Raw genomic sequence first — 17,240 nt, forward strand, 5'->3', positions numbered from 1 at the left:
ATTTGGTCAGTAGTAGACCGACCTTCGATGAAGCCGGCATGAGGTATATTAGGTCTATTAGGTATATATAACTATGAATTGAATAAATTCAGGCATGTCGAAACGCTGGTGAATTTTTCACTGGCGAGAAATCACTAAAGCTGGAGGCAGTTCTACTCCAGGTGAATGAATTCACCGAAAATATTCATCATATAGGTTCGCGTTAGTGTAAACGGTTGATGAGATTTCCATAAATCTTATCATATTTCTTCACATGAATATATCACTAGTCTAAACTCAGCGTAAAATATGTTGTTTCATTAGACATTAATTTTAACGAGTGATGTGTTACATAGTGTTTTTCAATATATCACAGTTTCATCGATCTCCGTTCATCTCGGACAGCAAAGGAATCCAGAAAGAACTCGCCGATTGTTTTTTCAAGATGATGTGACCATGGGAATTACATCCAGATAGCGGTCTGATGATAGGATACGCGATCAAGGGTTTTTCACACTCATGCCGGGCTGACCCGATGCGATTAGGCAATGCAAGTTTAATCTGCTTTGCCTTGTTCTGTTCTTCGAAGCTGGGTTTCTCACAAAGATTTGAGTCTGTTGTAGATGATGTCGAGATGAGTGAGTAAGGAGTTTCTGTTGTGGGTAGCGAAGGCGTAGCTGTTGGAGTGGTGATCGGTGTAGTAGTCGAAATAGTTGTAGGTTGAGCAGTTTGCTTTGTCGCAGGAGAAGTCGTTGTTAAAACTTGACTTGTTGAAGGCGAAATACTATTTGTCGTAGAAGACGTTGTTTCAGTGGTTAAAGTTGTAGGTGATTCAGTAGATGTGGGACCTCTCATTGTTGTTGATGACAAAGCGACAATTTGATGCGGTGTCGTTGTAAGAGGAGACGGTGCAACTGTTGAAGTTATTGATTTCAATAAACATGGGCACACATTGGTAGGGAATAAAGCAGAGTTACATGGCTGTGGTAGAAGTAACGGAGCTTCACAGCATCCATGTGGCATTTCAATGACATTATTGTGTACGTATCCTGGCTGACTATTGCAAGAAGGTTTCGCGATAATGTTTGGAACTCGCCCGGAAAACGAAAAGAATTCATTCTCGGAAAATCTTCCTAGAAAGTCAAAGAATAGATTAAAAACAAAAGAAACATATTAGATCTTGAAAGTATACTCACGCGCAATAACGGGCGTTGAATGAAACCATGTGAGAATCATTGACAACAATATTATGCCTCTTGGTGCCATTACTGTAAATTGGCTTTGAACTGTGAATGGAAGCAGTGAACATTTTTATACTTTCTTAGTTCAGTTTTGACGGACAGTTGTTTGTTTATCGTAGAAGCACGATGAACCGGAAATATGATATTTCCTGATGTCCAGTGTGGGAGTGTTTTGTTGTGTATGATGGATACAAACGTGTATAAGACGTTACAATGCAATAACATCGTAGATACTAGTGTTTATGGGCTTTCACGTCGCAAATAATAGGTACGTGAGCATTATATGAACAAACTTGTCAAGTTTTGTCATTTCAAGTTTGTTTTGTGTTACAAAATAATATATTTTTTCAGTATTTCAGTATTTGATTACTAACAATTTATTAAATGTCAGCAATTTATTTTAAATTGTTCGTTTTTCGTTAACCAGGATGCATATTATTTTTGCACTTGTTGAATTTCATTCAATAACTGTTGTTGTTTGTTTCTGTTGAAATGATGTAAGTAACTATCGAGAAATTCTTAGACAGATTAAATAGACAATAGTGCGTTTTTTCAAATATTTCATAATATTTTTTTCAAATGATTTTTACAAATATTTTTTTCATATCATCACACTGAATATGAACGATACAACACAAGCTATTTATATATCAATGCACATCATGAACGCACAATTGAACGAAATTATGAGTGATTGTTCCATCTGTAAATCGATGTTGCAATCATCATATCGACATGCAATTCAACAGACTGAATGCGTTGATAATGAAAGCTTATTCTACTACAGCTACCACTAGAAATAATATTTTTTTCTGTTGAGCCTACAAACGACACAGGTAGTCGCAAGCATCGGAAAGCGCAATGTGGTTTGTTTTCTACGTTCTCGTTTCAATATTTATGAATATTAAAGTCGCTTCTCGACAGTCCACTGAAGTGAAATTATTTTTCTATACCCCGTAAGTGATTCCCATTCGAAATGACCATTTTTCACCTAAGCTGACGAAACCTTGAAGTGACTTCCCACAGGGTATCGATATATCGAGCCATGGTTCACTATCGCAATACAAGCCGCAAAAAGTGCTGAAAGTGCTGATTCACGGTTGGAACGCCGATCGTAACCAGATTGCGATGGTGCCGGTACGGAACGCGTATGCAGTGCAAAATGAGCATAACATTCTCTTAGCAGATTGGGCAAATGCTAGCTCCACGAGTTACGGCCAGGAGAGACAAATGGTTCGTTTCTTGGGTTTCGAAATCGGATCAATTCTGTCGGAGTTTATGCAGAGGATGAGCATTGAGCACGGACAAGTGCATGTGATTGGACATAGTCTTGGAGCGCATATTGCCGGCAACGTTGGCAAGTTCTTTCAGGGTAAATTAGGAAGGTAGGTCATTGATGGAATAACTCAGGCTCACAAATTACGCTTGAAAAACCAGAGTGCGATGTATCGAAATAGGAACAAATTGAATTGAACACCCCGGTATTAGCTATTCCTATTTCCCTTTTTTCTGTTTCCTATTTCTTATTTCCAATTTCATATTTTCTATTTCCTATTTCCTATTTCCCATTTCCTATCTTTTATTCTCCTATTTTCCTAATCTTCTATTCTCTTATTCTCCTATTCTCTTATTGTTCTATTCTCCTGTTCTTCTATTCTCCTATTCTCCTATACTCCTGTTCTCCTATTCTCCTATTCTTCTATTCTCATACTCTCCTATTCTCCTATTATCATATTCTCGTATTCTCCTATTCTCCAATTTCCTAATTCTTATTTTCAGTTTCCTATATCCTAATACTATTCCTAAAAAATGCTATCAAGTAGGATCAAGTAGGATGTGCTCCCGTGGCCGAGTGGCTAGCGTCACACCTGATATGCCGGGGGTTCGGTTTCGATTCCCGTTCTGGTCGGGGGAATTTTTCGTCAAAGAAATTTCCCCCGACTTGCACTGTGGTCACGCGTATTCTAGAGCTTGCCACTACAGAATGCATTCAAGGCGTGTTATTCGGCATAGAAATCTCCACTAATTACAAATAAAAATTACGCAAGTAATACTACGTTGAGTCGGCGAAGTTCCTCTAGGAACGTTAGTGCCATTCAAGAAGAAGAAGATCATCATCACTGACGATACAATCAAGCTGTGGTGGATCTTTTGCTCAATCGAGAGAATTTCGCATGCATTAGTGCAGATCGCTAAGTGCTCAATCTCTGCAGAGAAGCGAAAACTGCATCGCAAGGACTACCCCTTGTGATTCATTAGCCAGTCAGAATCACATAAAAGTCAGGAACAGCGAGGAACTTTTAGTGTATTTCGAACCGTGAAGTAGTTCGTGCCACAAATCAAAGGAACTCACCTGAGAAGCAAAATAACTACCAAACGAGCTATATCTGCAACATCTGCAGGGTTGCCACATATACAGAATATTCTGTATTTTACAGATTTTTCATTAGATTTAAGATACAGAATCAGTATATACAGAATTACAGGTTTTAAAATTAAAATTAAAAGAATTAAAATACGTTTTTTAAATTCAATTTTAAATATCACATTTGTTGAGGTGCATACATAGATACCATGATTTATAAAAATGTTGAACGCAACGCAACGAGATGGTTTTCGTTGGATGCAGTTGACGAGTGAATTATTGAGCGATTTGAAGAGCTCAAACTATTCTTTTCGTTCCAAGTTAGGTATGACCATAATCAATCAGAAGAAGCTAAAAAAGGATTGGATGCCGCTAGGAAACTTCGAAGGTCAGCTTCGATTTGTCGTGACTTCTATATTGAACTCGTGAAACAGATTTCAAAGCGATTTGATTTCAGCGATCCGATTATCAAAACCTCAAAATGCCGTCGGGCTGTTAATGTTTTGATGCGCCAATTTCCTCAATTCGTTGAAGCAGATAATAGACAAGGCTTGTATAATGAATTCAGGCTACTCAAGACTAATCTTATGGAGCAAAAATTAAGTGACTCAGATATAACTAGGTCCCAGATGTTGGAAAGAGAAAAGACGTGATGAGAAATTTTTGTATCCATTGCTAAGGTCGTTTGTAAGACGCTTTTTAACGCGTCATGAACGCGTGTTGAGCGAATATTTTCGCTTTACAATGCAAACAAAACAAAGTCCGGGTATCGGTTGGCATCTACAATTATAGACTCTATTTTGAAGCCAAGAACTATGTATCGTCTTAACACATTGAGGATCGCACGTTTTGGGGTAAACTTGAACGCTTCATTTGTTCGGATTCCACGAATAAGTTCGTTTCCTTCGATGTAGATGAGACGAAGGTGAGTCATCGGTAGGTCTTCTTAGATTCTTGGCAAACCAAGCATTTAATCTTCAAGTGTAGAAAACACGGGTTATTTCGTAATCCATCCGTAACAGACGAAACGCGAAACACAAGAAATCTCGTGAGCGGTCCGCAATATGTTAAGGAAGCGTCAAGGATGAAATTAACGGAGAATATGAAGGCAAAGTTCAACGAAACCATGTATAAACATCATAGAATTCAAAGAATTATGAGAAAATCTTCATTTTTTGTATAGAAACGACCTTAACAACCCATAAATAAGAAAAATAAAAAAAAATGAATAAATAAATATAGAATAAATATTTTTTTCCCTTAATTTTTCGATACCATTTTTTTCAGAAAATTTTACAGAATGAAATGTGACAACTTTGAACGTTTGTTTCCTGTCACAGCGGACCCAAGTTTTTGGCGAGAATTGTTCGTCCGAATTCAGCTATTTATTTTGCTGGGTTCGTCTCCCTTAAGGAATGTTGAAATTCACGTTAACGGCTCGAAGCGAAAATGCCAATAGAAAAACTATTTAATCACACTCCACATATAGGGGAAGGTAGTACTAAGTCTTGAACCGACCTAAATAAGGTGGCCCTGAACCGACCCTCTCTTATTGTTTCGTAGTTATTTAACACGTTTACTCAGGCGCTTGCCATCAGTTGCTCGCACAACCCTGGCTCATTGGGCGGCGCTCGCTTCTGGGGGAGTGGTGTCTTTGAAAAAGTTAAGTGTTAAAGAATGTATTTGCGTTTGTGTGTGTTTGTGTGATTGTGCGCGTACCTGTACGGCAGATAGCGCGTACTCTTTATCTAACTCCAATAGTGACGGCGGAGAGCTATCCCTGAGAAAGTAGCCGGGAGAACTTCCCTAGAAACAATCGATCCGGCGATATGTTCCATTATTCTTCGTGTGAACGTTTTGTAGAACCACCATTTAGCTATTTCTTCCTTTGCGTAATAGCCATGGATAACAGCTATTACAACCGTCCCTCCTGTGGGTTTTGGACCCTCTTAACAGGTTCTCAATAATTTCAGGGTCTTTTTCGGACATGCTACTATAAGGCCATGTTCTCACTGCAGCGGGGCGTCAACGTGGCGTGAGCGGGGCGTGTTCACTTCTCGCAACGACATTTTAATTCACTCACATTGCACCGTGCCAGCGGCGTGTCTTCGGCGTGTTTTATACAAATTGTCAATGTGTGTTTTTGAATGAAAGAATGAAAATTGGTTTATTTTTAAATAATCCAACATCGTTGGACGAACCGGGACAAAAATCGGACGGTGAAAAACGTAAAAACTAAAAAAAATGCGAAAAATTAAAATTATGTCTACTACAAACAAACATATTCAAGAGAGAAGCGGAGAAGTACAAATATCGCCGGCGTGAAGTGTTTTCGTTTGCACGTCAGCCACACGCCAAAACCACGCTCACGACACGTCAGCCTGGTGTGAACACATCGGTAAGAACACACACGATTAATAGTAAGCATCACACGCCCCGCCCAAGCCACGCTGACGCCCCGCTGCAGTGAGAACAAGGCCTAAAGATCCGTCATTCGCATTCAAAAATGTACAAGCAGGAGCGCCTGAATAAAACGTATTCTTCCATATATTAAAATTCACAATGGTCCTGTTAAGTTTTGGCCTAAGTTGTCGAAGTGCGGCCACAGAGGAGAAGAACTACAGTGGTATCGAGACAACGTTGTCGATATCTTCGAAAAGGACATCAATCTACTCCACTGCCCTCAATTCCGTCCAATTAAGAAATATTGGGCAATTCTTAAACAGAAGATTAAGAAATTGAAAGTGACTCGGGATGCGAAAGAGATGAAAAATGGTGGAACAAAATCGTCGCTCAGGTTTGCACATATGAAGAGTGGTATTCGAAGAATAGATAGATATTTCATCAAAACCCAATCGGAATAATTTCTCCGCAATTTTTTGACTTTCGTTTTAAGCATTCAACTTTTTTCTATTTTATTAATATGGTTCCGAGATATATCTGTTCTTTTGCCCCCAGATATTGAATAACTCGAGCCTTAAAGATGATTCGAAACTCGTGGATTGATGCTCATATTATATTTTAGGATAACCGCCTTGGATCCAGCGGGTCCCCTGTTCGCCAGGTTATCGATAGATGCCGTCCGCGAATCGGACGCTAAATTTGTGGATGCCATTCACACAGATGGACTTGCCTTGGGAGAACTTACAGCGCGCGCTCATGCGGACTTTTATCCAAATCGAGGGATTCCACCCCAGCCAGGATGCCAACTTTTAGACGTTGTATCTTTGAGTGAGACTCTTCAACTTTTGAATCATAACCGTGTGTGTAAGTGCTTACCATCCACAGATGCGTGTAGTCACTACCGATCGACTGGATTTTTCGCGGAGTCCATCCTATTGCCAAACAATTTTATTGCCTATGGGTGTGCGTTTGAGGATATTTTCGACTCAACAGAACCTTGCAAACACGTCGAGAGTGGAGCGAAGAAAATGGTTGCCATGGGAGAATTTGTACCGCAAAAGTAAGCAATGGGAGATGTGTTAGCGAATGATCATCAATACACTCTTCTTGTATTGATTACATTTCACAGAGCACGAGGAACATTCTATTTAAGAACGTCCAATCTGCCTCCGTATGGATTAGGAAACAGCACAATGAAAACGAACGGTTAGTGGTAAGATTGTAACTAATTGATTTTTGAATGTTAGTCATTTTGTTTAACATTCTACATTGCGACGTGAATAAGTATTCGCTGTTATCCAACAGAATAGCAATTCTCTGTCATATGACTGATGGACTCAATTTTCTTCTAGGATTTCAATCAATTTTTCAATACTTCTTCGATATAATGTTTGTTTTTCCCCATGGCGCATTAGTAGTGTATGAGAAAATAATTAATAAATCTAACCGTCCCAATTTGGCTGAAATTTCTGTGTTTTACATCAATTTAATAGTTTATCGCTCTTATTGGGGAATCCTCTACTATCAATAGTTTTTCAGATGACTTTCTTCGGTTGTTCGTCATTCTAGAATGATATCATGACAGTACTACACGTAATTTAATTATTTCGGTCTTTTTTGGGATTTTTATTTTGTTATATCATTTCTTTATTTTCTTTTTGATCATCATACGAGTTTTTCTCAAAGCCTCCGAATCTCCCTTCCATTTACGCCAAACAATTATAATATTCGGTTCAAAATTTGCGCCAGCCGGGAAGTATCTCGAGTTTAAATTACTGTAATGACATGATTTATACCACCATGCACCAATATAATCCACCGCGCAATTGTAAGAATTCTCATCGTTATCATTGTCGAATGTCGAAAATTTACCGTTAAAATGATAACGTAAACTGTCCCCTGCGGTACCGTTATACGAGCCCAGCTTCGCTAGTTTGTAGAACTCTGCTTCCCCTCCTATAGCAAAACTCGAGTAATGAGCTGTGGCAATCTCGCCCATAAAATTTTCAACCACAACAGCAAGCTCGTACGCTCCTGAATATGTAATCTAGAAGAGAAGAAGATCCCAAGATATATACACAAACAAATGGACGTGGTTATCGCACCTGATGAATGGTTTCCAGTCCCAACCAAAACTCTCCATCGAGCGATCCGAAACCCTCTTTGTACTCTTTCCAGGAACGATAGAAATCAACGTCTCCGTTGTATCGATTTTAGAAAACTGTCCAACCACCACCTTCAAACTCTTGGTCACAGTATACCTGAAATGGTTTTCGAAAACCCATAGAAATGTCCACCATATATACACCGGATTTATTAGATCGAACTTCGTTACATGAAGCAGGTAATGCTGGAATTGGATAATGAAGGAACGTGGTTTGAAGTTATAAAATATATCTCTATGTGCAAGAAAGGTGTGTATAGAAAGGCCAACGCACTGTAAGGACTAAACTTATACTTATGACAGACATACAGCTGTACTACCGTTGTACTTCGAAAATTGTATGTCTGTCACCATGTACAGCGCTAGAACCATGCAAGCAACTCGGTACAATCGCTGTACCTGTACCGACCTATTTTACCGCTGTACATGGCTACAGTTGTACTGTGCGCAGCGCCATAGACGACTAGTGGTCGATAGCATGAACAAATTGAATCAAAACACTTGGTAAACATTCTTTTCACTGACTTTCTCTTGAGTTAATAACTCAGATTGGGAACATATTTGTTGTGTTTGATAGTTTAGACGCTAAATAAAAACCTTTTTCATTGAAATATGTGGTGAAATTTGGAAAAATTCTGATTGTCAGTTTGACATACGGTACAATGTACAACTAAAGTATGTCTGTCATGGTACGATAGTACCTGTACAACGCTGTACCCTTACAGCGCAAGTACAGCTGTATGTCTGTCCCTGGTATTACTGGCGAAGTAGATTCAAATCAACGAACCTGTTTCGAAATATATACCTGTTTGAGTTGACTTGTTTAGCAATTCATGCATGTTTTGTATATCCTTCGTCATCTGCATGACGTCACTTTGCGATTCAACGATACTGGAAAGAAAAATTGCGCCATCAAAGACGTTCCATTGAAGAAACCAACCTTACGCAATCTCTAGAGAATCCAAACGAGAAGCTATAATTTCGTAACCGAAAGTATTACACGACTGCGGTGCATCTTGTGTGTGAACAACGCCCAAAATGAGCGACCCGAAGAAAGTGAGAAGTTGGTGTTTTAGCATCTTGATTGTTCTGAAGATAATACTCGACTGATCCAATCGTTTATAATCAGCTGTTTATGTATTATCATCCGTCGGAAATTCACACCGAGAGTAAACAATGCTCGCATGATGCAAAAAGATGATGAAGAGGTTTCATTTGCTATAATCGATAGGTTGATCATTGTATCAATAAGCGTGGGTTGAACTTAGTATTCCAGGAGTATTCTATTCTAGAAAAAGAAATTGGATGAACTATAAATAGTTTAATGAACCTGATTCGAGAATCTATAGTACTCTGACTCTGAGAAGAGTCCATTCTTTTGCACACATATTATTCCTCATTTATAAATCACTTCAATCTACCTTTGGCAGCGCATTAGAACAACAACGTGAGCGTATGATGCAAGAATGTAAAAACACTCTCCAACATACGGCAAATCGGTGCATCCAGTGTAAAATAGTTACAGGAGGTTGTGTCCGACACGACCGCATAGTTGACGTAGGATTACGTTAGGCTGTCTGTCGCATGCTGATTTTGGAAATGTTTGAAAAAATATATTGTTAAACTCTTTGATAATGATCTGCTGGCCCTGAAAAAGGCCGTTTGGTTTGGTTGTTGGGTAGTTTTTGTTCACTCCACCAGTGTTATCAGGGATCGGCACTCATATTGCGTAAACATTTATTGCGACATATTTACTCGCATAAAACTTTCTAGAGTTTTCGTTGACACCACCACAGCGAGCAAAATGACGGATAGCGAGTTTGATACACTGGATGTTGTCATGTAGAACGATTCTTGCGATACGCTTCGATCCTTTTTTGCCTTCCTTGCCGCATGTTGGTTTATGTTGATTTGATGTGACCACACTTGAAACACTAAAAACATAGATGTTTACCGATCTGAGCGTCGAATAAGAATGAGAAATCTGACTGAGCAGCAGCAGCAGGGAGAGAGATCATGCCTGAAACTCTCTGCTCATGATGTTTGCTGTTGCCACTAGTAGTGGACCGATGCGAGACCCAGCTCGATTGCTATTGTTTGGCCTCGATGTTTACCGCCGCTGCTGCTGCTACTGCCACTTAAGTTCGATGTGAGACACAACTCAATTGTTGACCGCTCAGATTCGATGCTCGTCTTGAATTTCACTGCTGCACCTTCACTATGTCAAGAAGCACGTTCTCGCACTTCTGACGGAGAGAGCGTACCCGAAACGCTCCGCTCGTGATACTTGCTGCTGCCACTAGTAGTAAGTAGTAGTAGTAGTAGTTTGCCGCTGCTTATACTGCCATAGACACTCAATGTGAAGCACAGCTCGCCTATTGCCCACTCAGCTTCGATGCTCGCCTTGATATAAGCTGCTTCCATTATTGCTGCTGCTACTTGTTGTCCGTTCCACGTCCGTTGTGAGAATGAATGATATCTACGAGTGCTTCTTCGTTTTATATCATTTGGTATGTGTGAACTACGCGCCTCCTACTTGCTTGCGATACAAATATTTGGCTTATCGGGCGCGAAAAAGCGAAGCGAAGTTTTAATATAGCTTTTAAAAGTATGATATCATAACCCTTTTCATCATCGATGCTTTTTCAACAAATAGTCGCTCAATTGATCGAATACTTAAAAACAATTAATCGAATGAATAGGTTATTATAAAATGCCCCAACGAAAATTTTAGACATTTCTAGCCGTTATACGACGGTTCCCTGTTAATTGCACCTGGTCAAAGAAAAAGCAAAACTTAACAATATTTTTGATCATAGTTTCACATCATTTTTATGATTAGTGGAAAACAATAAATTAAACTCTTTCGTTCAAAGCAATATCGATAGTCCTGAAAAGGACTGGTTGATTTCTCTGGTCATGTTCATGTTAGTCGAATGTAGGCAGTTGTTTACTTTTTAGCAGCGGTAGTTTTCTCCGAAGCCGCTGCTGCTTTCCTTGGCTTTGGCATATTCGGCTTCTGTGCGTCGGTTTGCGTGGGGTTTCGTTGACACCACCACGGCGAGCAGAACGACGGGTAGCGTGTTTGATACCCTGCATGTTGTCATGCAGAACCCTCGCGATACGCTTCACTCCTCTGCCTCCTATACCTCCCTTGCCACATGAAGTCGTGTTGGTTGATGTGAAGAGGATTATTGACCACACTTGAAGCACAGTGAAAGCACAGATGTTTGCCAATCTGAGCGTCGAACAAGAATGAGAGATCTGACTGAGCAGCAGCAGAGAAAGAGAGCATGCTTGAAACTCTCTACTCATGATGTTTGCTGTTGCCACTAGTAGTGGAGACGCATGCGAGACACAGCTGCTCCGGCTGCTGCTCCGATCTCGTCCCGGGGAACCGTTTGTGGCATCACTCTCCTCCTGATGGATTCCCTTCTGGCCTAAGGTGCACAAACAGGCTCTTGGTGACACCGTTCATCCGCGCTTTCATGATGAACGAAGAGCTTCACCACAACAGCGACAACATGCTCCAATCGCTGTTCAATTATAACTGAGTGGGTTTACGAGTGGCGCTCGCTTATATACCGATTGGTGATTTCAATAACTTGTTTTGAAAGAAATTTTAAGGCTATTGAAACAAGTTTTTGGATGAAAAAGTAACAAGTATATAACGCGTAGACATTTTATCTTTCGAATGAAGTGTGTATCATATCATTTCGTTCAGTTGTTTAAGAGCTATTAACGCCCAAAATCTCGGTGTCCGGCGTAACGCTTTCGTTTTCGAAACTTTGATTTTACACCCCGGTATAGAAATAAAAGACGTAGTCCTACGTCAAAATTGCATCTACACAGCGATATCTATCTTCCATCATTCCTATGTATCGAACAAAACCGCTGTGTGTGGCATCAGCATTAGGAACGCTGAATGATGGTGATAATGTTGTTTTTAATTATGGATGCTGTGAAATTTTTCTTTGAAATTGGAAAGCCGCGCTGACCGTTTGGTCGCTTGCTAGATGAGTGATAAATCGTGAATGTTGTGATTTAAATTCGTAAATGGCTTAGTTTTAACTCGGTGTCAGCTATCCCTGTTGCAGTTGAACCAATGCCGAACCGGAGAACGACGAACGCGCTAATATCACGACATGTGGATGCTTCAATTGCTAAAACGATTAGTTAATCGTAAAACAAGATGTTGAGAAAAATGATAAAATATTATATGTTTTATGATTATTTATTATTCAATGGCTAAAAAGATTTTATTATTTAGTGTTATTAATTATTATCATTAAAGAAATTTGTTTTGAATATATACTGTTAGGGGCTAATCAAGTGCTTTGATACTAAAATTTAAAAATATTCAAAAAATGGAGTTGATCGATTTGGCAAGTGAAGCATCCATTTGGCGTCTGATTTACATGTACGGGACTACTCGTCCGTGCAAACAGTTTTGTCTAGTAAAAATAACAGGAACAGTGTTGTCTAAGGCACTAAATGTTTAGGGTTGTTCATGAACTACACACAAACTTTTGGAAAGGCCATCCATATTCCACGTGCAGTGCTTTGAAAATATTTGTGAAAAATTTACCAAATTTTCAGAATCTATAAGGACGATTATATACGTGGGTCTAATAAATAATAAACCTACTAGAATCCCTACAAAAATTCTTCTGGTACAAACATGTGCCTAACTTTTTTAACATACATATTGTCAGTTGTAAATCGACTGAATAAACTTTTCCAGAAGGAAAATCCCGAACTATATTCACAACACTCAAACTGTTCTGAGATTTTCAAAACCAGTGCTGGATAATTTCATGAAACCAGAACATTTGACAAATTTGAGGAATTGATTATTGATGAAGAAATACGCTTAATAGTGTAAAAGTACCCAATAGAAAAATTTTGTTTGGAAAGTCAATATAATGAAATTTATATACCGTTCTGAATCATATTTCGGACACTTTGTTCTAATATCTTGATATGCTTAATGCATTGATGATATAACTATAAAATTAATACCATAATTGCTTCTTTAGAGTAATCCCTTGATTTCACTATCATTTCATATGAGAACTACATTTGAATTATAACATAATCGCCAAAAATCTATCAACACTACTCACTATCGTTTGTGTTTGACGTTTGCTTAGCGTGAGAACGTAGAATTTACCCGTTCACCAAAATTTTCTCCCGTATTTCACCAGTTCTCATCATCGTTAACAGTTTACTGTGATTGTGTTTCGCAGTTGACTATAAAATATAATCAAGTGTAATGTAATTTTCGTTTAAAAATTTACAAAATAAAGTGTCCGAAATTTGATTTAGTGTCCGAAGTTTGATTTTTATTCGCGTCATTTGAAAAGCATTTTATTCGATGATTTTTTATGTTTTCAATCAAATAGGTACCAAAGTAGAAAGCTTAAAAGCATATTGAACTAATTTATTAAAAATATCAACCAAATAATACCTGTGCGTAAAGTTTACACCTGTTTTCTGCATTATATGCCTTAAGCGTCCGAAATATTATTCAGAACGGTAATTACTCATTCCCAAGGGCCGACCGTTAAACACGTTGACCTTCGTGTCGTTTAAGGTGGGTATCAACACAAACTTAAAGACAAAGGCAATGGACCCCTCTACTTGGCCGCAAGGGATTGAATCTCGTGAATTTGAGGACAATGGCTCCACCTCACGGCATTTTTGGAAACCTGCGCCAACAGCCGACCCGGAAGCATCAACGTCGACGTAACAACTCCGCCAACCTCGATCAGCACTCATGGAGAGGTCACCGTTTCTGCTAGCAGTCGTAATAACTTGACCATTTATTACCAGAACGTTCGTGGAGAAAGGACAAAAACAAACAAACTTCTTCATTCTCTACTTTCTTGTGACATCGACGTTGTAGTATTCACTGAAACATGGTTACACACGAACATCTCGAATGCTGATCTCGCAAAAAATTATTCGTTGTGATCGGAATCCCCGCACTAGTGCACTCCGAAGTGGTGGTGGTGTTCTGATTGCTGTGAAGTCTAAGCTGAATTGTAAAGCCATACACCTCAAAGACAGCGGTAATCTCGAGCAAGTTACTGTGCAAGTCATTCTTCCACACGAATCGCTTTTCTTGCGTTGCATATACATCCGTCCTTGCAGTCATCTCGACCTCTATACAAAACATGCCGACACCGTCCTTCAGCTACTCGAAATGGCCAGCCCACGTGACACGACTAGCGTCTTAGGTGATTATAACCTACCCAATTTGGTATGGAATTTTGATGAAGATGTGCAAGGATTTTTACCGCTCAATGTCTCATCAGGTTGCTCTGGTTGAGTCTTTACTGTCTACAGGACTCAGACAAATCAACGTGAATGGCAAGCTTCTCGACCTGGTACTCGTCAGTGATCTGCACTCCTTTCAGCTATTCGAGCCGCCTTCCGCCATACTAAATGTTGACCGTCACCATAAATCACTCGTACTGAAAGTGGACATCAGTATTAAAGATCATCAGTCGTCCGATTCCGGAGCCGTGAGTATAACTTTGCACGGTGCGATTTTGATGCGATTAACTCGAGAATTGCGGTATTGGATTGGGAACGGTTACTAAACCTTCCTTCCGTGGACGATGCCTTATCCGTGTTCTATGAAAACATTTATAAAATAATCCATGATTTGGTTCCGGTAAAGACCCGAAAGCATTCGATGAAATTCCAACAACCATGGTGGAATCCGCAATGGCGTAACCTGCGAAACCGTCTGCGTAAGGCCCGCAAACGTTACTTTCGCTCTAGGACTGCAGAAAAGAAATTTGATGTACAGCTCGCTGAAGCTGAGTACAGCAGTTTGCATGAATTCTGCTTTAAGGAGTACATTGACTGGATCCAGACTGGCCCTAGAGAAAATCCATCATCTTTTTGGTCGTTTGTGAACTCGCGCAAAAAATCACCTGGTATCCCGCTTGACGTATCATATGGCAGCCAAAACTCCATCCGCAGCGTTTTCGAGCATTCTGAAATTCCTCCGTCGCAGCTGTATGTTGGTCAATTACCAAGCTATAATATTCGCATGCAGCAGCCTCACTTCAGTCGCGTCGATATTTTTGAAGTTCTTCGTTCGGTTGATGCATCGAAAGGCCCAGGTCCGGACTATATTCCACCATCCTTCGTCAAGAACTGTGCAGCATCGTTAGCCACTCCCGTCATGCTTATTTTTAACCACTCTAAATTGCTGCGCGCTTCAAACTGATATTATTCGGTTAATAAGGTGGTGTCAGATGAACGGTAAACACAGCCAAATGTAAGGTCATCACCTTCTCCCGTGGTCAGTCGCCGATCAGATTCGAATACTCGATGGACCAATTGACGCTTGCAAGAGTCGATTCTATCAACGATCTTGGACTGATGTTAGACAGCAAACTACGATTCAACGAACACATATCCATGTCAATCGCAAAGCTAATGCCATGTTTGGATTTTTACGCCTCAATACAGCACAGTTCGACGACGTTTATGTGCTAAAAACGTTGTATTGTTCGTTGGTTCGTAGTATTCTTGAATATGGAGTACAAATTTGGGCTCCATATCATGCTGTCCACATGTCACGAATTGAACGAATCCAAAAAAGATTCGTAAGATTTGCGTTACGCCGACTTCTATGGTCAAGTCCTGACAACTTGCCTTCGTATGAGCAGAGATTGTGCGCTCATCGGAATGCAAACGCTATCGAGTCGACGAGACTTTTTACAGAGACTCTTCGTTTTTGACGTCATTCGTCATTATATTGACTGCAGTAGTCTACTACAGGATTTCAATTTTCATGCTCCAGCCCGCCAACTTCGCAGTACTAGCCTTTTAAGGGTTCCAAGACACCGTACTGCCTATGGCTACAACAGCCCGCTTGACAGATGCTGCCGACTCTTTAATGACGTTTGTAGATATTTTGATTTTAACGTTAATAGAGTAATCTTTAAGAATAAAATTAAGTGTCCGTAACCAATCTGTGTGACTTTGTGTCAAAGATGTTGATAAATAAATTAAATTAAATAATCGAACCAAATAACATAAAAATTTTAAAACAATGTTCAATTGTTCCTCTGCTGATATGCTTTTCTTTTTTGGTGAGTAAATATTCAGTCCATAACATGAACTATGAATACAGATAAATTCTGAATATAGATTTTCATGTAATTGGCTCTAGTGCTACAGGATTTCGGAAAAAATATTAACGATCAAAAGACGCGGGAACATACTGGCTGTTCCACTTCTGGTAGAGTTTATACCATGCTTGTCAATTCTTCCACATTTCTGAACATCGATTGAACGACTTTTCTTTCAATTCAATCTTAATAACACGAATATTAAAAGAATAGACTAGGAACGGAAGCCACTAAAAATTATGTAGAGCTAAACAAAAAAGATACTGGTTCCGTTATATTTCACATCAAATAACATCTAAATATATCAAATCGGTATATGAAACATTAAGAAAAAAGAATATTGAATAATCTATAAAAGTTGTTTGGAAAGACGCCACAGATGAAAACCAAATCGAAACGCTGATCAGGAATAATCCTCGGGATACGACAAATAAATAAACAGATTCTCTATCGATACCTACAATTCATGTGGATCTGGTGAAACTTGATGAAACCTTTAATAGATTGCATCTCGATCTGCGACACGCTTCAAAAACGCAATGAAAATGCCGTTTCGAAGCAAGTCGTGACGGGTGATGAAAATGAATCACTCGGCCACGGGAGCACTAAATTCTCGTACTCAGTTAAATTAAATAAACTGAAGAAAATAGGCGAACAAACTATTAATCGTCTGTAGGGATGGTTTCATTAATGAGGATTTATATATACATTTCTAAACATCGATACAAGAAAACTAGACAATATCGAGCGTTTTGTGTTGATGTCGGAATATCTATCCATCTGATTTTTCCAACAGTTTAATATTGAAAATAGACTACAACTCTACTACGCTACACTACACTCCACTACAACTCTCACTTTCCTTCTAAGTTCAGCTCAGTTTCTATAGAGCCATCATTTGGAGTATTGAATAAGATAATTACGGATTTCGG

The 17,240-nt window shown here is 39.3% G+C and overlaps 2 protein-coding genes and 1 pseudogene across 2 annotated transcripts in view; 1 reads left to right on the forward strand and 2 right to left on the reverse strand.

The window, feature by feature from the left end:
* Nucleotides 1-357: 357 nt before the first annotated feature.
* LOC129766787 (integumentary mucin C.1-like) lies at nucleotides 358-1,252 on the reverse strand. The gene is made up of 3 exons (XM_055767383.1): nucleotides 1,176-1,252; nucleotides 957-1,112; nucleotides 358-893 (listed from the first exon to the last, which is right to left on the reverse strand). Exons 1-3 carry the CDS (start codon nucleotides 1,243-1,245, stop codon nucleotides 358-360), a joined length of 762 nt encoding a protein of 253 aa, XP_055623358.1. The 5' UTR covers nucleotides 1,246-1,252.
* Nucleotides 1,253-2,044: 792 nt separating this feature from the next.
* LOC129768771 (pancreatic triacylglycerol lipase-like) overlaps nucleotides 2,045-17,240 on the forward strand; it is a 33,321-nt gene continuing 18,125 nt past the window's right edge. The window contains exons 1-5 of the mRNA XM_055770636.1: nucleotides 2,045-2,176; nucleotides 2,234-2,605; nucleotides 6,611-6,816; nucleotides 6,874-7,048; nucleotides 7,118-7,194. Of these exons, the coding sequence (XP_055626611.1) occupies nucleotides 2,082-2,176; nucleotides 2,234-2,605; nucleotides 6,611-6,816; nucleotides 6,874-7,048; nucleotides 7,118-7,194 (925 nt within the window). The 5' untranslated portion in view covers nucleotides 2,045-2,081. The remainder of the gene's footprint in view (nucleotides 2,177-2,233; nucleotides 2,606-6,610; nucleotides 6,817-6,873; nucleotides 7,049-7,117; nucleotides 7,195-17,240) is intronic.
* On the reverse strand, nucleotides 7,676-9,622 carry LOC129768774 (angiopoietin-related protein 6-like; annotated as a pseudogene).

This window comes from Toxorhynchites rutilus, chromosome 2 (assembly GCF_029784135.1).
Source record: "Toxorhynchites rutilus septentrionalis strain SRP chromosome 2, ASM2978413v1, whole genome shotgun sequence".
NCBI lineage: Eukaryota > Metazoa > Arthropoda > Insecta > Diptera > Culicidae > Toxorhynchites > Toxorhynchites rutilus.